Raw genomic sequence first — 23328 nt, 5'->3', positions numbered from 1 at the left:
TCGATTACGTTTCTTGGTTTGTCAGCACCATACCCGTGCTCGTGGGTTTCACCGAAGTGGTAAACGTCTGAGACCTGCATCACTTTGGGCTTTCCTCCCACATTAAGCTGACACGCCGCGATATAACTGGAATACTGTTAAAAGCGGCGTTAAACCTCACTCACTCATTCAATCACCACAGACCAATGGGGGCCTATATTCCTCCCTCAACATTTAGACTCACCTACCCAAAGGCAAATCCAAGTTACACTCATGGTGCTTGATATTCTTAAATTACCCCCACCAACCCACCCATATACACACACACAAACATAAAACCACAAAGCACACAATAACAACCAGAAACAACATCGACTGTGACAGTTATGTATTGGCTGGCTGCTCCTTTTTGAACGAGCCGTGGCTCAGGGCTGCACAGTGTCGCATACATGATTATGTACATAACATTTTATTCGCTATTATACATTTATCCATTGAGATGCCCTTGAGTGTAAATTGTTGTGAGAAATCAATAATCGGACGGGATGTATATCTCCCCGGGAATGAAATAGAAGTGACACCCTTTCAAGTTGTCTATCCTTTATATTATATTGATAGTTATGAAGTATTACATTGGTGTGTGACCCTTTCAAATTGTCTGTCCTATATATTATATTGATAGTTATGAACTATTACACTGGTGTGTGACCTTTTCGAATTGTCCTTCCTTTATATTATATTGATAGTCATAAAGTATTACATTGGTGTGTGACCCTTTCAAATTGTCCTTCCTTTATATTATATTGATAGTCATGAAGTATTACACTGGTGTGTGGCCTTTTCGAATTGTCCTTCCTTTATATTATATTGATAGTCATAAAGTATTACATTGGTGTGTGACCCTTTCGAATTGTCCATCCTTTATATTATATTGATAGTCATGAAGTATTACACTGGTGTGTGACCTTTTCGAATTGTCCTTCCTTTATATTATATTGATAGTCATAAAGTATTACATTGGTGTGTGACCCTTTCAAATTGTCTATCCTTTATATATTATATTGATAGTTATGAAGTATTACACTGGTGTGTGACCCTTTCGAATTTTTTCTTCCTTTATATTATATTGATAGTTATGAAGAATTACATTGGTGTGACCCTTTCAAATTGTCTATCCTTCATATTATATTGAGAATTATAGAGAACCACGTTGGTGTGTGGCCCTTTTGAATTGTCAATCCTTCATGTTATGTTAAGAAATAGTGAGATATTGGTGTGACGCCTCTGTAATTGTACTATTCACAACATTGTGATTTATTGTAATTTTCGCAAGGATGTGACCCTTTTAAATTTGTCGATGCTGTTCGTGGTTCTGAGAATTATTGTCCCGGGTACATTGTCCATGATATTCACGGTATCATGAATTCATGGAAAGTAATATTTGACAAACCCTCATTAGAGAGTTCAATAGGGTGATAACCCGCGACAAGTCTGAAAACATTACATATGCGTTACTCCTCAAATAGTTTTAGTTAGAAACCAGTGTGTTATGTTATCAAATTGTGATTGTTAGTCCAAAAGGATTGTTGTTTTCTAACCGGACTTGTGTATTCAGATGTATTCTATTGTATGTCATTAGGTTGCGGTCCAAAACAATAGTCAAAACAAAACAAAACAAAAACCCTCTTATCATAGGCATGCAATTATGATATTTATTTAGATAATTAGTATGAAGTTGTATCATTAATCCAAGTAATTAAGAGGCAATATATTTCGAATTATATTAAGGATTGGTATTGGTAAACCTTTTTTTAAATATTTGATACAAAAATACTCCAATTCTTTTATATTGAGCAGAGGTCTGGGGCGTACTGAATACAGAACTATTGAACTGGTCCATCTATATGCTTGTAAACGATTCCTTGGCGTAAAAAACTCTACATCGAGTGTTATGGTATATGGTGAATGTGGACGTGTACCACTTTACATATTTCAACATATTAGAATTCTCAAGTATTGGTTCAAGATTCTTAAAATGCCTATTGATAGATTACCTAGAAAATGTTACAATATGATTTTATTGTATGAAAAACATTGAATCAGCAATTGGGTATATCATCTATCATGTAAAGTCGTTATCAAATGATTGCGGCTATGGGTATGTTTGGCATAATCAACAGATTCATTTTTAGTATCTTTACGCCAAAGACTTAAGGATATATACTTACAAAAATGGGCAGACTTAAGGACACATACTTACAAAAATGGGCATCGCATGTTTCAAGTTCAGAAAAATGCAATTATTACAAGCTTTTCAAGACAACAATTTCCCCAGAATACTATTTGTTTGGCATCAACCTTAAAAGGTTTAGAATAAGTTTAGCACAATTTAGATGCAGCTGTCATAGACTTAGGATCGATGTAGGCAGGCATGGAAACATAGCGAGAGAATTGAGAATATGTGAGCAACGTGGTTTAAATGTGATTGAAGATGAGTTTCATTTTCTGTTAGTTTGTCCAAAATACGACCACCTTAGAAGAAAATATACTGATCTGCCTTGTTATGTACATCCCACTCTACAAAAAATTATAACGATCATGTCAACAACTGATAAAGATACTCTAAAAAAATCTATCAATGTTCATTTATCATGCTATGTTAATTAGAATATGACCTGTTAAACGGATCTGTAACCACTTCCGAAAACAAACTTGAACTATGGGCCTGAGGCCTTTCAGTATGGAATAAAACTTATCCTACCCCGACTATTAGTTATTATCATATGCTTCAGTGTGACACAGTGATATTCTCATTGCACTGAAAATAAACTTGATGTTTCTCTGCAGTGAAGATAACACTGTGACAGAACTATTGTCTTACAAGAGTTACCTTCCCACCAATTATCTCCCTTTTAGCCAATACGCAAACTGTTGAGTAACGTTAGAGGTACGTTACGTTAGTTCCACATTGACATGGCAAAATAGTGACAGATGGTCATTTATGGAGTTAATATCGGTTCTTGCCATTTGTTATTCTTTTGAAAATGTTTCGTTATAAACTGTAAATTTCTCATTTAACTCGTCAATCGCCATATGTGTCACTTGTCATTTGTGTATTCTTTCGCTTATAACGACAGTCTCGAAGATTTCAAGAACATAGAATGTTGAAGTTCATTTTGCATATATTCATATCCAAATTTATGATAAAGAATTTTAATGACATAAAATATTTTTGGATACTTTTATTAATATTTTTGCAAACAAGGGACTGCTTTTTAAGTCGCACTTACAAGAGGTAGTGAAACGTTTCAAGGTTTTAGATTTGTCATAAAATAATTCCAATTTCCCGGTAGAAATCTACACAAAAAGCATATAATATATAAATAGGATTTTCGATGTTTCTCTCTTTTCGTGAGATATTTTCACTCGTGCGCCTAAGACAACTTGATCATCCGTGCACCCTTATATGATATGATGTACAAACGGTACATATTTGAACTCACAAGTTTAGTGAAAATAAGGTTGAAGCCTTAACTATTCCTCATGGTCTTCCGTGGTGAGATTCAGAAGGAGAATTGGTCCTCGGTAACCAATGTTTGTCAAAAAGGACGACTAAAACGGTTCCGGTTCTATGACTTGATTGATAGCATGAAGCAGTATCACGACACTGCCTAAAATATCAATAACTGATTTGTCCGGACCAGACCTAATTATGTACACACCGCCATCGAATAGACGGAATATTGCTACGTGTTAAGCAACATGTAGTTTCTTTCAGAACGAATCTAATTCACTTCAGATGAGTGAGTAAGTGAGTATGTTTTTCGCCGATAGCAATATTCCAAAAATAACACGGCGGGAGACACCAGAAATGGGCTTCACACATTGTACCCATGTGGGGAATCGAACCCAGGTCTTCGGCGTGACAAGCGAATGCTTAACCACTAGGCTACCCCACCGCCCCTCTTCATATGAAGACATTGAGGCGGAGTGAAGGTGCTCTTTTGAAATCGTTGAACAGAGTTGCGTTCCTTAACCTATCCAGGATCCGCTGGAAATATGTTCGAATTCGAGATGAAGATGCGGATCCCAGTCTGTCAGCACCATGAGCGTGATCATGTTTTACAGAGCTCGTTATTTACAAGATGCAGTGATATTGATACAATATTGTTTACTCCCATTGGTGAATAATATTCACTCATTGACAGAGTCTGTGGTTATCTCTAGAACGTTTACAGATCAACTAAGCAAATGAAATTGCGGTGGAATTCGTTGTCGTTAATAACACAAACTCGCCTGGCAGCTGCAGATGACTGGGACGTAATAAATCGTTCCACGCTATCACGTTAACATCAACGCCAGGTGCTGCCATATTGATTATTTGTACTGAATAATTCAAACGAAAAAATCAGAATTTTCAGACATTGGAAAGGCAAGTAATATTTATATCAGAAATTTCCACATTGCGAAATACATAAACATTTATTTACACTACTCCAAAAATTTACCCAACCTTACATTTCGGTAATGTTATTTTTTTCTTTATCTATATGCAGCTTAGCATGACAATGTTGGCAAGAACAGAAAAAAACATTCTTAATTAAGTGTGATGACGTCATAAGATACACCAAATACGAATTGATGAAAAAAGCAAGGTTTTTTTTCAAAGTTTACATCACATGAACAAAAAGAAATCATAACAAGATATAGGGAAAAGTAAACGAATACTTTGGAACTTTCAAATCGTTTAATCATCTTCTGCAGGCTATAAGTTTCTTGTCCAAATGTTCTTACACAGATGGAGACTCCCCATTATACAGCGGACCACAACCGTCCCCCTCCAACACACCTGCTGGATAACATCGCCAGGGGTCTTTGGTTACTGTCTGCCATCCAAACAATTGTTTTTTCATGCTGGTTAGTACTGACTGGTATTCTGTTATGTTAGCTAAATTACGCAACTCCATTGGATCAGCATTGTGGTCGTACAATTCCCATTGGTCGCGGTAATAGTAAGTGTTCAGTGGTTTGAACCAATGGGTATCGACGTTGTTATGGGTACGGTTCAGAAGATCCAAGAAGGTCGGTGATTGGTAGATGTCACCAGCCAATGGATAAGGAGCATGGCTGTTCAAATTGTGGATTAATTTATACTGCTGTGTACGGAGGACCCTCATTGGATAAAACATTGTGACCTCGTGCATATCGTGGCTGGAGTAGACGAAGGAATACACGGGTTGGCTCGTGGCTGGGTCAGCTGCCACGGGGAGAAGGGATTTCCCCGTGAGTGTCACAGGCCCTTTGCCATCCATTTCATATTTAGGATAGCTGACGTTGAACCAGTCCAATACGGTGGGTGCAAAGTCCATTGTGCTTCCCATTGCCTCGGTGACCTGCACAAATACATAAGTGTCCGTGTATCGTTATAAATCCATCTTAACCAGATTTTTGCATTTACCCAAAACCAGTAGCTTGGCTTTGCAAGCACGACAGTAATCTATATTGATTATATGCTCTCGAAATTGATCGAGAAATAAGTTTGACAAAAACATTAATCGATGGACATTCTGAAACCAAAAAAAAACAAAAAAATTAAATGGTCGGTTCCCTACTGAAGGTGAGGTGAGGTGAAATGGGGTTTAACGTCGCGTCCAAGATTATTGCACTTATATAGCGACGTGCATGTACGTGTGTGTGTTTGTGTGGCTGCTTGTACTAGTCCGGACTGATGCCGATTTATAGTGTTAGCTCACTGAGATACCATGCAGCAGTTTAACATGAATACCCCACTCAGACAGAGTATACTGACTCCGAGCCGACCAGTCCTTGTTTTAGCCCCTTAATGCCGAGCGCCAGACAGGGTAACAACAAGTACCATCTTTTAACGTCTTTTGGTATGACGCGGCCGGGGATCGAACACCGGACCTTCCGCTCCCCGGGCGGACGCTCTACCACTAGACCACGGAGGCGGTCATTCCCTACTGAAAGCAGCTGAGACTGTTTAACGCTATTTGAACACTATTTCAGTTCTATGACGACGAAACCCATTGTGCTAGAGGTTCAGCACTTGAACTCCATGAGGACGTTAAGGCTGTCGAAGAGATCAGTGGATCCTTATGCACTAAGGAGCGCAACTCTTCACAGAACTTTACGGCCCTAAGTCAACTTGCAAGTAATGACGGGTCGACTAATCCTGGGACAAAGGGGTAACATTTTATCAAACATCCTAATGGTGCCATTGCACAAATGATGGTGTTGTCTCCATGTACCTTTCCCCAGTGTTCTTTATGGAGTGGTGAAGACACCATCATCGGCTCCCCCATGCCGGGGTCATACAGATTGGTCTTGGCCCCCGGGAAAGGGATGCCGTTGTCCGAAGAGAAGAGGATGAGGGTGTTGTCGATGAAACCAGCGTCTTCAAGCTCCTTGAGGAACAAGCCCAGGCCTATATACCAGATACAATAAAAAAGTAATTATATCTACATAACGATGATCAATGTTATCCTAAGAACTTAACTGAGGATTTTCATGTACAAGCAATAATATAGATCATCTCTTTCTTTAGAGCCCAAACCGTGAAGATCTGGGTTATAACAGGTCTTCAGAAATCCGTGCTTGTCGTAAAAGGCGACTACCGGGATTGGGTGTTCAGGCTCTATGACTTGGTTGATGCACGTCATCGTATTCTAATTGAGATTGTCTGGTCCAGACTCGATTATTTACAGACCGCCGACATATACTGGAATATTGCTGAGTGCGGCGTTAAACAACAAACAAACAACAAACTTTAGAGCTCTCATTCCAGTATCGCAAGTCGAAGTTAAAGCATGAGTGTTGCGACAGCCGCTGATCTATAGAATCGCTTCGTGGAATAGGACTTGGTCGAACAGCAAACCATCCCCATGAAAACATAAGTCCATGTTAAAGTATGGATTAAGGCAGTCGTGGCGCTAGAATCGCAACGTGGATTAGCCTGAGGTCGAACCACGAACCGCCTCACCGAATATACGTCCTTTGGCCAACTGACTAAGCATCACCTTGGTCCATCCTGCTGTAGGTCTTGTACATGTTGGCGAGGTCCTGGCGGGTGGCGGGTGTGTCCGGCAGGTAGTATGGCACTTCCACATCTTCAGGTCTGTATGTCACCGGATTCCAGTCAGGGATGACGCCGTGATGCTCTTGACCGTCACCAAAGCGTTCACAGAACTGTCCCAAATTGGGATCATTGCTACACCGATGAGGGTCGTGATAGGCCAGATACAGGAAAAATGGCCTGAAGCAGCAAGAGAGGTCACTTTGCCAGTACACAACAACATATGATCATGTCAAACCAGCCTAGCTAAATGTCATAGCTGTGAAGGGTGGCGCCTATGACACAAGACCCAGGTTCGATTACCAAAATGGTTAGAATTGTGTGAAGCCCGTGTATTCCCCACTAGGATGTTTCCCGGGGTGTGGCGATCACATGCCCCTCTCCTCGCATTAGTCTGTGACCTGGATGGTTCTAGTTATATTGAAAAAGATACGTTTGTCATACATATTTGGCCTTTGTCGAAAATGGTATTTTTGGGGTTGAATGTTTTCAATCTCTGCTTCAAAACATTTTATACAGATACACACATAACAGACAGGCGCTCACACAGGCGCTCACACAGACGCTCAAACACATTCTATGCACTGGACTCTCAACCCACCAACCCATACCTCATTACACAGACACATAACCTCCCCACCCCTACCACACAACCGACACCAAACAACATCCTCGCCCAAATCCAACAACCATATCACACACCCATGCCTATTAAATCATAAGTCCCATGGCCTCGTCATACAGAAGTCATCCACATGAATGTCGGAGGGACAGTTATAACAGTTGTAATGAAACCCCCCAGAGCGAATCCTATTCCCCGCCATTACCTAGTGTCTTTGGCATTGAGGAATTCTCTGACATATTTCTTCATATACGTGATGTTCCTTCCAACTTGATTCAAGTTGTTGTTCTCTTCTGTCTGTTCATAGTCAAACTTGTACACGTCATCAGGGCCAACGTGCTTCTTGCCAATGATGCCTACAAGAGTGAGTGAGAGAGTGAGAGAGTGAGTGAGTTGGGTTTAACGCCGCTTTTGAACAGTACGTATTCCAGTTATACCACGGCGTGTCAACCTTATTTTGAAGGAAAGACCAAAGAGATGCCTGTCGTTTTTGGTGAAACCTACAAGCACGGACATGGTGCTGACAAACCTAGAAACACCATCGGGGGATGCATACAAGAAGACATTGATTAAATGCCGGATACCAAGCTAGCTACCGTTGCCAACAGTACGACAAATAGGCCTGGCATGGATTGGGGCGACCGACTAATCAGGCATCTGTGTAGCAGCCCAAGGTCGAAGCTGTTGCTTCATTAATGAAATAATCTAAAATGTATATGTTTTTTTGCTTTTATGAGCTGCTACGTTGATTTAACATGGAAGTTTTTTAGACAACGGCACGACAAATGTTCATCAAGGTCGTGTAATTAATGATGAACCTGCAGTTACCTGCTGGAACTGATAAAACAGATGCCAGATCACGTGACCGCCAGTGATGCAGGCTGCAGCTGTGTGTCATACTGTAGGTCGAAAATGGCTGAATAATAGGTGGATTTACTTGGCGAAAACAGAATATAATCACAAGTTAATTAAGATTATGAGACAAAGGCATACGTGTAGCTGGGCAAATGCTTGGTTTAAAGGATCCGTCGAACAAAATGTCATAAATGAGGATAAGAGCAAAATTTTGAGATCAATCTCTCTTTTTGTCAATTCTGTTAATTAATTTTGATAATTAAATAATTTCAGGTACAAAAATGCGGAAGGGAGTAACATTTTATTTCTCACTTTAACTAAACAGACAATCATTTTGAAATTATATTTAATCTAAGTTTCGGCCATTTGACTAGATAGTTGATAATCCATTAAGCCTCCAATGAATAGGCCACATTGGTAACACGTAAAACCAAAGGCATTATAGTAACACCTGTTCTTCAACATATTTCTGTACCAGCTGACGCTACCGTATCCTCTCATCCGTTCATTGTATGATATCATTTTTCTCTTTATGTCTCTTACCTCCTGGTGCGTACACTTTACTTTGAATATGAAAACATTCCAGATCAAACAAAAAAAGTTTTTGTTGGGGCCGTAATTTTTTTGTTTGCAAAGCCCGTACCTGTTTTTGAATCCTCATTCAAGGTTCACTTTCGGTAAAATAAAGTATACGTATTTGGAGGTGACTGGTTAAGGAATATATCGCTTAAGTTTGTAGATTTTTTAAAATATTGTATGATTTAAGCAAACTGGAGAAGAGCACTGAAAAGCCTAGAGCGTACATTGGTCGGCACACCTTTGTTAGGGTCGATCCATAGCCCCCTGAAGTGATACATAGAAAAATACCTGTTATGAACAAGCAGCGAATGACGGGTTTCGTTGATCTATGTCTACTTGTTCCGTTACGAAGATAACGTCTTTGTCCGTGTGTGAACGTGTTGCGTTACTAAGGTGACGTCTTTGTCCGTGTGTATACGTGTTCCGTTACGAAGATAACGTCTTTGTCCGTGTGTGTACCTGTTGCGTTACTAAGGTGACGTCTTTGTCCGTGTGTGTACGTGTTGCGTTACGAATGTAACGTATTTGTCCGTGTGTGCACCTGTTGCGTTACGAAGGCAACGTCTTTGACCGTGTGTGTACCTGTTGCGTTACTAAGGTAACGTCTTTGTCCGTGTGTGTACCTGTTGCGTTACTAAGGTAACGTCTTTGTCCGTGTGTGTACCTGTTGCGTTACGAAGGTAACGTCTTTGTCCGTGTGTGTACCTGTTGCGTTACGAATGTAACGTCTTTGTCCTTGTGTGTACCTGCTACGTTACTCAGGTGACGTATTTGTCCGTGTATGTACTTGTTGCGTTACTAAGGTAATGTATTTGTCCGTGTGTGTACGTGTTGCGTTACTAAGGTGACGTCTTTGTCCGTGTGTATACCTGTTGCGTTACTGAGGTAACGTCTTTGTCCGTGTGTGTACTTGTTGCGTTACTCAGGTGACGTATTTGTCCGTGTGTGTACCTGTTGTGTTACTAAGGCAACGCATTCGTCCTTGTGTGTACCTGTTACGTTACTCGGGTAACGTATTTGTCCTCGTGTGTACCTGCTACGTTACTAAGGTAACGTATTTGTCCTTGTGTGTACCTGCTACGTTACTCAGGTGACGTATTTGTCCGTGTGTGTACATGTTGCGTTACTAAGGTAACGTCTGTGTGTGTACCTGTTCTGATCCCGGCATTGCTTAGGATAGTTGGAAGTGCCCGGACCGAGTCCATGCTGTTAAAATGATGCGGGTCCTGATGCAAACCAAACATCCCATTTTGGTGCTGGGGAAGGCCAGTCAGCAACACGGACCTAGAACAAACAAACAGGAGCTCTGACATGTGAATGAGAAATAATCCAGCTATATCCCGGCGAGTCCAAATAATCGCGTGGACTCTTTTCACATACACCGTACTGAGTGAAAACATTGAAAATACATAATCAATGAGTGGGTGAACTTGCAATTTGGGCTATAAAAGGAATTACAGACAAGAAACCGATTTCCACTTCGGCAAATACCCAGGTTCATTTACAGTTTATTCTCAATTCTAAGAGGGATCAGTTACAAGTTCACTAGTAAGACCAAACATCAGACTTCTATTCCTTGGAAATGTTCCCAACGAGGATGCCACACCATCACTTACACCAAAGATGACTTTGTCACGAAGCCCAACTATATGTCCCTGAGCAGTAGAACGACGCCACAGGTCATCTCGAGGGTGGCATCCAAATAAGTACAAATTCATTGAGGTACTGCAGGTTGAGCAGGGTAATGCTGCGATCACAACCCAGGCAGTTTGATGCCACCCGAGAAGAAGAAGCCTGGAAACCTAGACTATGCCCATGAGAAGGAGAAGAGACAACTTCTTGTCAACCGGAACGATTATCACCATGGTGTCTCACGCCTAGTTGGACTTTGAATTATGTAAATGGAAAGTTGAATGGGAAATTGGGCAAATAAGACAATATTGTATACAGCGCTTATTCTTTTCATTTACTGATTATTTTATATCTTAAAGTAAACTAATGTTGGATGTACGGGTGTATATTGCTTGAACAAACACGATGGGGATGATCTCTTGGCCAGCTGCTGAACAAGTCAGAAATCACAGCTTATGGTACCCAAACAGAAAGTTGGTCATAAGGAAGAGTGTTTATGGATGTCAACTACCTTATCATGAGGATGGGTACAAAGTGTGAAGCCCAATTCTGGTGTCCCCCGCCGTCATATTGCTGGAATATTGCTAAAAGCGGCGTAAAACCATATTCACTATTATGAGGAATACAACGTTTCTGAGTACATGCTTACTCCTTCATCAGGGGAATGAATGCCATGAGGCAGAGAGCATATGTATGTACATGTAAGGACAACACGGATGTTAGTCGTAAAAAGCTCGTTACAGCAATCAATTGTTATTTTAATTTTTCACAATGCCAAGTAATATTTTTTGGAATCCAAATACGGAGCGTGTGATTTCAGCACTTGGGCATTTAAATACTTTCTACGAATATTTAAATATTTTTTCTTTCGGGAATTGACTTAATATATCTTGGCAATTGATATTCACTACATTTTTTTCACTTTACTTGATCTTTAAACCAATTTTCAACTCACCTCGCCACATATGGGAGAGTACAGTAAAAAAGGTTTATAGCGAACACGCTTATAACGAACTCACGGATATTACGAACTTAATTTTTGGTCCCGTCCATTTGCTGTACAGATGTTGTATATATGCCCATTACGAACTACCGTTATAACGAACTAAAATTAGTGGTCTATTTGAGTTCGTTATTACCGTAGTTTACTGTGCATACATTTATATTGTTATTCACTAATGGTTACTGTTGACACGGCATAATCCACACAAAGGCGCGTTATGCAGCTTATTGCCAAGGATATATATTTGAAGAGAGATGAAGTCATCTGCTCTACGAACAACTACTGGCGGAAGTGTAGACATGCTTGAGACACTTCCAGATTACGTGGTAAGATTAACCTTCTGTTTTGTTTGCCGCACTCAGAAATATTGTAAATACCTGTAAATACACGAGCCTGGACACTGGCAAGTTACATAGCTACACCAAGGGACATTTGCAAATTATAACAGCCATGACTGCGGAAAGGAAATCCTGTGTTCACCTGCTGGGCGAGCAGCTGCTGACGGAGGTGTAGCCATGTTTGAAGACGACGCTCCTGGCGGCCAGCTTGTCGAAGTTTGGCGTCTTGCAGGCCGTGTTGTTGTAGGCGCCCATCTGGAAGCCGGCATCGTCACCTGCAGTTACACTTGCAAATAGCTACTACTACTACTACTACTACTACTACTCCGCGGTCTAGAGCGTCCGCCCGGGGAGCGTAAGGTCCGGGGTTCGGTTCCCGGCCGAGTCATACCAAAAGACGTTAAAAGATGGTACTTGTTGTAGCCTGTCTGGCGCTCGGCATTAAGGGGCTAAAACAAGGACTGGTCGGCTCGGAGTCAGTATACTGTGTCTGAGTAGGGTTTTCACTTTAAACTGCGGCATGGTATCTCAGTGAGCTAGCACTATAAATCGGCATCGGGACCAGTACAAGCAGCCACACACACACGTGCATTCACGTCCATATACAAATGCAATAATCTTGGACGCGACGTTAAACCCAATTTCACCTCACTACTACTACTACTACTACTACTACTACTATTTACTATTACCACTAGTACTACTTTCCCCTTACACCCTGTGATATCACTAAGATATTTTGCTAAGAGGCGTTTTGCACATCATACTCACTCAATATTAATACCACGACAACTACCACTAGTTATACCACGACTATCACACGCACTACCTTATTCGTGTACCCGTGTTCTTTCGGAATTTCCTCTACGGGTGATCAAATGACCAAAACCAAGCAATTCAGTGTCCAGAGTTGCTTCCCTTAATCGTACCAGGATCCGCTGGTCGTCTCTTTGAATGCTAGATTCGTCCCGGATCATACGTTTACTGGCAATTTGAGCACGATGACAAGGTACTCACCATAAATAAGAAGCACATTGCGACGTGTCTGTCCACTGACGTGACAAACGATAAGCGCAACACAGAGACAAAATACTGAAACACCCCCCGCCATGTTGCTGGGCATACTGTAGTGATAAACGGCAGCACAGACGCGCGCGTTATCTACAATATCCATATTGATCAGCATACCTCTGTATGTCTATCGTGATTTATGTAGGTCACTTGATGAAGGAGTCAACAATGTTTTGTCATCTTCAGGTAAGGTCAAGGTCTTCAGGTTGATAAAATTATATGATTCATGTACCATACTTCCTCTAATAAACGCGGTACATTCAATAGACTCCGGGTTACCAACAGACGCTGGACCTCCATGGCAGTAGAATCAGGGTCTTATATATGAGCCGGAACTCCAATCCACGCTTAACCTACAATAGACGCCGGATTCCCAATATACGCCGCACCTCCATGACACCTCCATAGACTCGGACCCCAATCGATGCCGCACTTCCAATAGAAGCCGAAACGCGAACAAACACCAGTGTCCGAACAGACTCTAGACATCTAATAGACGCCCAACCTTCAATATACGTCAGGGCCCAAACAAGACGGAGGGCCCAAATATATACCCGGCCTTCAATAGATGCCACGCCAATAAAAGACGGACTGCGGAAGTCCATGGCAAAAAGTGATGGAATTCTAGTAGACATGTGACAACAATAGAGCCGGACCTGTAATAGAGCCGGACCTGCAATAGAGCTGGACCTCCAATAGACACCAGATCCACAACAGAGCCGGTTCGTTTGTTTGTAGTTTGACGCCGCACTCAGCAATATTCCATCTATATGACGGCGGTCTGTAAATATCGTGTCTGGGCCAGACAATCCAGTGATTGACATCATGAGCATCGCCACACGCAATTGGGATCGATGAAATGCTTCAACCAAGTCAGTGAGCCTGACCACCCGATCCCGTTAATCGCCTCTTACGACAAAGGAAGGGTGGTTAGGAATACAGGCACGTTTCTAAAATTTGCCAAGTCCACATTATATGCTTGGTTTTTATAGATAGTGTGCCACAACATACACACCGGGGCGTCTATTAAAATAAATACAGAATCGGACACAACAATGTGTCATTTAACAGTTTGATTACAGATATGTATCAAGAATGACGTAAGCGAATTGTGTCACTACTATTAGATAACCTGATATCAACCAAGTAAATTATTCTTGACAGTGTGGAGAATTTTTTCAGACATCCATGTACACCCCTAGAAATTAACTAAGCACCACCAAAATGAAATGTTTTGATAATGAGTTAGTTGTATCCATATATTAGATGGCCCTTTTCCCCACCCTTCCATTGCCAATACGACCTTTATGTTGCCCACACTGCACATGAAGGACAAAGATCATGAAATGTCTAAAAACACAAATTGGTCGTGAACATTGCACGTACTAATTTCTCACCACAGAGCATTATTATAACACGTCTGAAGCCTTAAGATGGCAAATATTGGAATGAAAATGCAGGTATATCTTGTAGGGAAATTGGTCAACTTGGGCATCACCACACAGTAATTTCAAGATTGGTACAAGAATACAGACGAAAAATGAAGTCAGCCTCGCAAGACATCCAGGAGAGAGGAGTGAGTTTATGCTTTACGTCACATCGGCAATATTTCAGCGATATCGTGGCGCCAGGAGAGAAGATGCAGAATTAGTATAAGGCCCGTTAAAAGACATCCATTTGACAGTGTACAGTTGTGAAGGCACAGCTCGTGGCTACCAGGCAGAGGGATTTCAACCCAAACCATCCGAAATCGTCTGAAAACAGCTGGACATAGACCCAGAAGGGCAATCACTAAACGTGTTAGTGAGTGAGTATGGGTTTACGTCGCATTAAGAAATATTCCTGCAATACTGCAATATCACGGCGGCGGACACCAGAAATGGGTTTCACACATTGTACCCATGTCGGGAATCGAACCCGGGTCTTCGTGACGAGCTAACGCTTTAACCACTAGGCTACCCGACCGCCCACGTTCCTTGTTAACTCAGGGACATGAAGCTGCTCGTTTGGTATAGTCTAAACTTGAATATTGCATCACGGCAGAGTATCCCTTTTCTGATGAAAGTTACACACAGCAGAAGGCCGTACACGGGTCTGGAAGCAGGCAAATTCAGCCCTAGCTGCCAACAACATTCTATAATCACCCATCCATTTGGTGGGGTGTCGGTAATGGTATGGGGATGTGTTTCATTCAAATGACTTGTGACTTGTGCAGGGTAATCTGAACGGACCTCGATGGACAGCATGACATCCTTGTGACAGCATTTGTCCCCCATTTTGACACTCGCGTTGGCTTACGTCATAATGCGATCGAGACATTCCTTTGCTATCAACAAGTACATATATTAACCCAACAGAATATATGTGGGGCATTGTAGGCCGGCAGGTTCGCCAGAGACCCGCCTACCTCAACGCCAAGTGCAACGTCTGATTGATATGACGAGGCGTCTGGCGGCAGTCGTTCCTCAGCGGGGTGGTTACACCAAGTATTGACGAGAACTGTGTTTCGTGCATCTACTGACATTAGTTTAGGATTCCGTTGATACAGACTGATTTGAAGCGGTTCAGTATTTATTGAATTTGTTCAAAAGAAAAACCCATGTATTATATTTTCTCAGTTAAAACGGTTTCTGATCTTTTCAGCGAATGGCCCTGGGCTTTATTTCGAATAAAATATTTCAAGATAGAAAGAGCTATTTTCCTTAATTAGGTCCGGGCTTAAATAAGGGAATTCCCTGTATTTATTGTCTGATGAAACAAAACAAAAAGTACAGATACATTGAAAATTATGTTTTATTATCATTTCTCACCAAAATGAACAAATGCAAATATTCTTAATGGCAGTTTAAACAATGAAAAATGATGAATGAAACCCATCAAACCTATGTTACACCTAATAATTCCACTTTCTCATAGTTCATAACATACTGAAACATCAAACACCATGGCAACAGTGTGAGGCCCTTTAGATTTTATGACTGATCAGCATCATTACAGCTACTTCACAGCCATATCATGAAAATCGGATGTTTTACTCTGATACCATATCCTTCCGGCTTGAAGATTTAACACCTCCATAATCGGAGATCTGGTCAGGTGAACCCAAAATGAAGGATGCATGGGTTCTTGGAACAAATCAGATGACAACTTTCTAACATGACTTTGCTTCATTTCTTCACCATCTTGGATATTTCAATGTCAGCAAAAACAATTGCAACAGAACACATATATACCCTCAAAAGTACAACCCTTTTGGATGCAGATGCCATGGTTGGTTGGTTGGTTTGTTGTTTAACACCCCCCTTGGCAATATTCCAGCTATATGACGGCGGTCTGTAAATAATCGAGTCTGGACCAGACAATGCAGTGATTAATATCATGAGCATCGATCCACCCACTTGGGATCGATGACATGCATCAACCAAGTCAGCCAGCCTGACCACCCGATCCCGTTAGTCGCCTTTTACGACAAGCATAGTCGGTTGTAGATGCCATGGAGATCAGAAGCAATATATAAGATTATATGCATATTCCCTTGCGTTCAGTCTATAGAATATTCATAAACCAATATGTAGACCTTTTACAAAAATATTTTTGTTTAAAATGCTGTTTCAAATGAGATGGTTATTTGCATCTGTAGATATGCTGCCCCAGTGTGCCACATGTGACATGAGGACACCACAGTGATGTAGTTGTGGTGCCTGTATTTGATCAGTCAACAAAGATCTGCAAGGAAATACAGATAGGCAAGCGAATTAGGCTACTTTGGGTATTTGTCCAACCTCATTAAAATCAGATCTAAGTTCTTCCCACCGCTAAACAAAGATCTGAGAACACCCCATTACGGATTACGTCAGGCCTACCTTGCGCGAACTTTGACCGACCAATGAAATGACTGACAAAAAGTCGACATTAGCCAATCAGAAGGCAGCTTTCTCGTGTTTTACAGCACTAATTTCAAATAGGCGACTACGCTTTGAAATATTATTGACAAATTCTCGATTTAAAATTTGAAACCCGAACAAAAGAACATTCTGGAATCGCTAATATATGGTCTAGATTGTATGGATTTAGGCATTAAGCCCATAACTATCCTTCGGATTACCCCATGTTAAAGTTTTCGAGGTTGCATGATTAGAAATCACATTCCGACTGTCACTTTCATGATCTGGTAAGCGACGCTCTGATTGGTCGGATGAAAGGTCGTTCTGATGTGACCCCTAATGGAATCTTTGTATAGCAGTAGCGAGAACTAAGATCTGATTTTAATGAGATTGGGTATTTGTAACGTTTAAGCTCAGTGTTCTTATTCTATTGGGTGTTTTAACTTCTTCATAAGTAATTGTGTACAATCACAACGCTCTGATTGGTCGGATGAAAGGTCGTTCTGATGTGACCCCTAATGGAATCTTTGTATAGCAGTAGCGAGAACTAAGATCTGATTTTAATGAGATTGGGTATTTGTAACGTTTAAGCTCAGTGTTCTTATTCTATTGGGTGTTTTAACTTCTTCATAAGTAATTGTGTACAATCAACTCAATGTGTATTGTGTAATGATGATATCAGGACAACAGCTTTGCAGTACATACACAATGTTTCAAGGCTACTTGCCCCTGAAAGGTTGTGTATGTATCACAAAGAAGTCGAATCTATAATACTTGTGTCCTGATGACATCCATCTCCCAAATTCCCATAATGATGATAGTTTTATGTATTTCCCCTGTGAGTACAACCCATACATAGCTGCCATTGTGGCCACTAGATCCTTCATTTTATTGGGGTTTTTTTCATGACAAGTTGTACAAAAGCAGATTTAAAAAAAAAGAATTCTGAGACAATGTTAACCATGGATCCAGGATGACATGACACGTATGAAATGCACATACAAAGGATGAATGAAAGTGTGAGCCTAATGGAAATGTGTTAAAAAAGAATACATCCATCTGGAATTGCTAACGTAACAGTGAAGTAGCCATCAACAATCAAGACTGCTGTCATCCTTGTTGCATTGTTACACATGAAAACTGTTCCACGCCTTTGATCATCAGAATGAAACTGATGAGTAGGTTCCATCAACTATAGCCATCAGACGTTCATCAGGCCATGTTACAAGTATAGGGGTAAACAGTCGTAAATCTAGAGACTTTCAATGTCAGAAATTCTCCTCTTTTTAATACACATCTTTCCAATCATCGTATGTGTTTTGGCACTGTGACCAGATGAAGTTTCCGACTCAGTTTCGGTAGTTCTTGTCCTCTCTCAGTTGCACACATTTCGTCTACACCACCTCCATGGCCAGGCTCCGCAACGTTGAGGTCATCATCTCTTGCCCTGCCTCTGCTGTATCTCCTGGATCTCCTTCTCGACCTCGGCACACGCTCGCTCAATCTCGTAGTTCTTACTGACCAGCCCCACCCAGCTAGACTCGAGCTGCTCAAGCTTGCTCCCGGCAACACTCTGCTCATTCTTGCGCTGCCAGTTGATCTCCTGGATCTTCTTGCGCAGGTCCTAGAGCGTACAGTAAAAAAAGGGTCTCAATAATCAGGGTTAGACTGAACAAAAAATTTGTATGTAGCAGGCAAGGCTTGCTCCTTTCAAAGTTACTGGCTCGTCTCCAACTAACTGGCCTACAACTAAATGGTCGAGGTGATGTAGCCACTGAGCAGGGCTCTGAAAATTTTAGAACTTCTCACCCCGAAAACGTTCTTTCATAAGATTAAATCTTAATTTATGATCAAGTAAAGAAGTTGATGTACACAACATTACAAAATGGTTGCCGGTTGTCATTCTACCGAGATGTTGCAAAATAAAAAAATTAAACATACACAGATAGGGTGAGGTGGGGTGAAATTGGGTTCAACGTCGCGTTCAAGATTTTTGCACTTATATAGCGACGTGCATGCACTTGCGTGTGTGTGTGGCTGATTGTACTAGTCCGGACTGATGCCGATTTATAGTGCTAGCTCACTGAGATACCATACCGCAGTTTAACGTGAATACCCCAATCTTAACTGGCTACGGGCCAACAGACCAGCAGTTAACTTGAATAACAGTAGGGTGCAAAGATTCACTGAAACAGTGGAGATTTCATATTTTTACCGGATCTGAAATATTATGTTCTCTATCAGTAGAGGACGTAACGTGTACATGAGACGGGTTACATTATGTCTGCGACTGTCTATGCACCCAATGTGAGAATGCATGCAAATTATTTACATTGCGATTCCTGTGGCTGCAGAAAAGTATGTCTGTTCGAAAAAAAAAGAAACAGTATAAAAAGTGTAGATTGCATGTTATTTGTAACTGACAGTTTAGGTAAGAAATGTGCAATGTAATAAACTTGATGGAAATCAAGTGGAGTGTGACATAGATAGTCAAGCTATGAACATGATATATGATGCCAAATTTCCCTAACTTTGAAAATAGACAGGCCCAGGTAACTTGCCTGCTTTGTGAATGTATCGTATCAAGACAAGTGACCAACTAATTACCATTTCCAATCAGCAACATTCATTAAGAGCATCATTGGCACCGTCAGCCTGCCTCCGTCTTGAGCAGACATCACACACTGACACAGCAGTCTAACACTGTAACTGTAGTAACTCACACTGATTAAACCAGTTAAAGTGTAGTGTATATTGTTTAACACTGAAACTGAAAATTGTTCGGGAAGCCAACAGCACCAGTCCCACCACCCACCCACAGAAAAAAGATTTACATAATATCTAGATCATGGGTATCATGTTTATACACGAGTTATATCATGTCCTTTCTGAACTATTCCTCTATTGATTCAAGCCATGCTCACCTGGAGTTGCTTCTGAGCCTGCTCCAACATGTGTGACAGCACACCATTGTACATCTTCCAGGCACTGGAGCCATACTCCTGCATGAGGTCAAGGTTCAGGATCCTCAGAGCCTGGTGCTCCAGCTGAGCCTGAGAGTTCTCCAGACACTCCGTCCACGCAGAGATGTCCGTCATCTTGCCGGCTGCTGGTGTTGGTAGTTCATACCGCTTCATGTTCATCATTTCCATCGGAAGACGAGCCTACAACATCAAAACTATTTTCAACATTTCCAGTGTTACAGTGTTGATAGGGGTCCTGGGGTCTTTGAGGGTGTGAGTTTGTTTAATACTGTTTGAAAAGTATTTCAGTTATAACACAGTGGGTCAGCTTGAAGGGAGGAAAGCCCGAAATGTTGCAGATCTTAAGATGTTGTGCTGACAAACCTAGAAGCAAGGGTCTATAGTATTTGAATCTAGGGAATCTAAGCATTTCAAATGTTAGGGTAATGACAAGGACCCATTGACCTTCATGCCATATTCTAACACTACAAGTCTAACCATGTCTAACAACCATGATGTTCACCATGACTAAATAGTGCTGATTATAGAGAGGATGACAGAATAGTCTTCTTGTGGTTAACCATTAGGGAATGAATGAATTAGGGAAATATTCTATTCTGATTGGTCAATCGGCATTCCTGTGGAAACTTCATGACTATAAATATTTCAGAGCAGGTTCAAAAAGAAAAGCTATCTGTAGACACATGTTTGCAGCCTTTTATAGTTGTGAATTTAAAATGCTAACTACAACACATTTTGCAATATTTGACTGACAAAAATGCTAAAGGGGAGGGGGTGGTGTCATGAAGTGAGTGGTAAGTAGTAAGTAATTTATTCAGCAAGATTATCATCTTGTACTGATACAAAAAAAGGTATCAACTCACGATGCATCGGTGCACTGATATTTAGTTTCACCCCTAATTTTTAGAATATAACTTCTTTTATAGTCATTGTCAGTAGGCATATTTAAATAATTATAGACTACAAAATGGTGATGTCACGATTCACTGGTGCATCCCCTGCAAACTTTGCACGATACGATACCCAATACATTTAATTTGGCATTCACATTTAACCCCGTATCTCACATTGATATCAATAAGCAAGTACAAACTATTTTGTAATACCTCATTACTTTCTTGGTCGTCTTTCGGATACGAAACTAGCCCGATAAGAAGACTGGCCAGCTTTTCCTTGCTGCCTGTCATAATACAGTATGCTAACTTGTTTGTTTCTTATCATTTTCTCAGACAGAATAGTTGACTTGACTCATGTGCCATGTTGATAAGTACTAGTCAGTTGTCCTTCTTTACCTGTATGAGCGAGTCTATGGACTCTATTTTCAGTCAGATGACTGGGTTTTCTGCACAAACTGTCGAATATCGTGTATTGTATCGTGGCTTTTGTATCGATATACACCTATATCGCGACATCCCAACTACCAAATGTAAATTTGCGTTACTACAATATTTAAAGGGTGTGTGGCAATACATATCATGCAGGAAACATGTAAGTGTGCAGTTTACCTGGTGCACATATACAACTAGTTATGTCACACTAAAGTGCTAATTCATGTACCAATTTTGTCTCCTCAAACCGAAAAGTTCCATCAGAGAGACTATCATATTCCAACTGGTGTATGACAATACCAGAGGAACAAAGGCCTAGAAATTGGAGTATTGCACTTCATCTACACCTTTTTGGAATTCAATCAGCTGAGCTTGATTAACGAGTTAATCTTATCAGTCAACACTCTACCATCATGACCATGGGCGCTATCGCAAATAATTAGTGCTCATTTACCAGTGGTCAATAATTTCCTCAAATTACATTGGATTCATTTTTCAAAAACAATAGCTAACCCATACCCTACCTCACAACTAATACTATTACTAAGGACCAAACCGGTGTGTATGATTGGCAAGGGGTACCCAACCCCAAGGATTGTAAATGGTGTTTGATCAGAAAGGGGTTACTAATCCTATTGATTATAAAAGAGTGCTTAATCTGAAAGGGGATCCAAGATTTAAGGACAGCGTTGAGAGCAATCTCATTAAAATCAATGTGTTAATTAGCCGACACTCTACCACTGGACCTCAAGCGCTATCACATGTAATCAGTGCTCATTTAACGGGTGATTAGCACCCTATAAACAAGCATGTGTAATTCAGAAAACAGTGAATTGCGCATGCGTGTGACGTCACTGTCCGCTCTCCCATTCATCTTTTCTTGAAACCACACCCGCCACTGTTAATGTCAACATGACCGACCAATCGGATTAACTGGATTAACGATTGAAAAGGTAAGAAATTATGGCTAACCCTTGCCCAAACCAAGCTAACCCTAAGGACCAAAAAGGGCTGTTTGATTGTAAAGACGTGTAAGTTTCCCTGGGATACAAAAGGGGTGATGGATTGTAAAGACGTGTAAGTTTCCCTAAGACCGAAAATGGGTGTTGGATCGTAGAGATGTGTAAGTTTCCCTAAGACCGAAAACAGGTGTTGGATCGTGAAGCGAGAGTCACCGGAGCGTGAGGCACGATAACGGTATAGCGAGACTGCGGTAACACTATAGCGCGGTAATTGAGTGGACAGTAGAGCTCAGACTGTGCCCGGTAAAATGCATTGTTGCCCAGTGCTGACATCAACAAACTATCATTATTTGTCTTAACATCCGTACTTGATTAGTAGTGAGCTGCTTTTTTTTCTGATTTTCTGATACAGTGCCGATCGGTCGACCAACTTTTTCTTATTCTTGTTTATATATGCGACCGGGATGACATCAAAGAGGAAGCGAGATCAGCGAGAGCCATAGCCGCCAGCTAATAAACACCATAATCTGCGCCCAGTAAAGTGTTATGTTGCCCCAGAAACACTATTTAGGAATTGATACCCACCTGCAAACGTTCGACTTCATTTTTCATCATTTCTGTTTCAAATGAGTTGTAAATTGGAGGCGGGAGATAGTCAAGATAATTTTTTGTTGGTCTGTATCGCCTTGTCTCTTCTTCTACCAAAGCAATCGCGGCTTCTCTTACACCAGGCTCATCATAACCGTGGTCGAAATACGGCAAAGCATCGACAACAACTTCTCCAGCCATTTTGAAAACCTACAATGTGCGTGGGTTCATTCAAAATTGGAAATCACCAAAATTAATGCTTAAACTGAAAATTGAGGTTTCTAGATCTTGCAGTTGTATTGTTAATTGCATGGAATATTAGAACCAATACAACATCCTACAGGTGACAACACAAATCTTCTTGATCAGATATCGATGCTTCCTTGCTATATTGTACGAAATATACTTTT

At 41.0% G+C, this 23328-nt stretch overlaps 2 protein-coding genes across 2 annotated transcripts; both read right to left on the bottom strand.

Moving 5' to 3' along the window:
- Window positions 1-4406: 4406 nt before the first annotated feature.
- Window positions 4407-13244, bottom strand: LOC124134918 (N-sulphoglucosamine sulphohydrolase-like). The gene is made up of 7 exons (XM_046500012.2): window positions 13119-13244; window positions 12244-12376; window positions 10279-10412; window positions 7900-8050; window positions 7017-7252; window positions 6249-6424; window positions 4407-5372 (listed from the first exon to the last, which is right to left on the bottom strand). Exons 1-7 carry the CDS (start codon window positions 13222-13224, stop codon window positions 4770-4772), a joined length of 1539 nt encoding a protein of 512 aa, XP_046355968.2. The 5' UTR covers window positions 13225-13244; the 3' UTR covers window positions 4407-4769.
- Window positions 13245-15947: 2703 nt separating this feature from the next.
- On the bottom strand, window positions 15948-23187 carry LOC124134917 (pre-mRNA-splicing factor SPF27-like). Its single transcript, XM_046500011.2, has 3 exons — window positions 22916-23187; window positions 19981-20220; window positions 15948-18680 (listed from the first exon to the last, which is right to left on the bottom strand). Exons 1-3 carry the CDS (start codon window positions 23117-23119, stop codon window positions 18492-18494), a joined length of 633 nt encoding a protein of 210 aa, XP_046355967.1. The 5' UTR covers window positions 23120-23187; the 3' UTR covers window positions 15948-18491.
- Between the last annotated feature and the right edge of the window lie 141 nt (window positions 23188-23328).

Source organism: Haliotis rufescens, unplaced genomic scaffold (genome assembly GCF_023055435.1).
Source record: "Haliotis rufescens isolate VD_foot unplaced genomic scaffold, xgHalRufe1.0.p SCAF_15, whole genome shotgun sequence".
In the NCBI taxonomy this organism is placed as follows: domain Eukaryota; kingdom Metazoa; phylum Mollusca; class Gastropoda; order Lepetellida; family Haliotidae; genus Haliotis; species Haliotis rufescens.
Note: the sequence above shows the minus strand (reverse complement) of the source record. Positions and strands in the feature narration are given on the sequence as shown.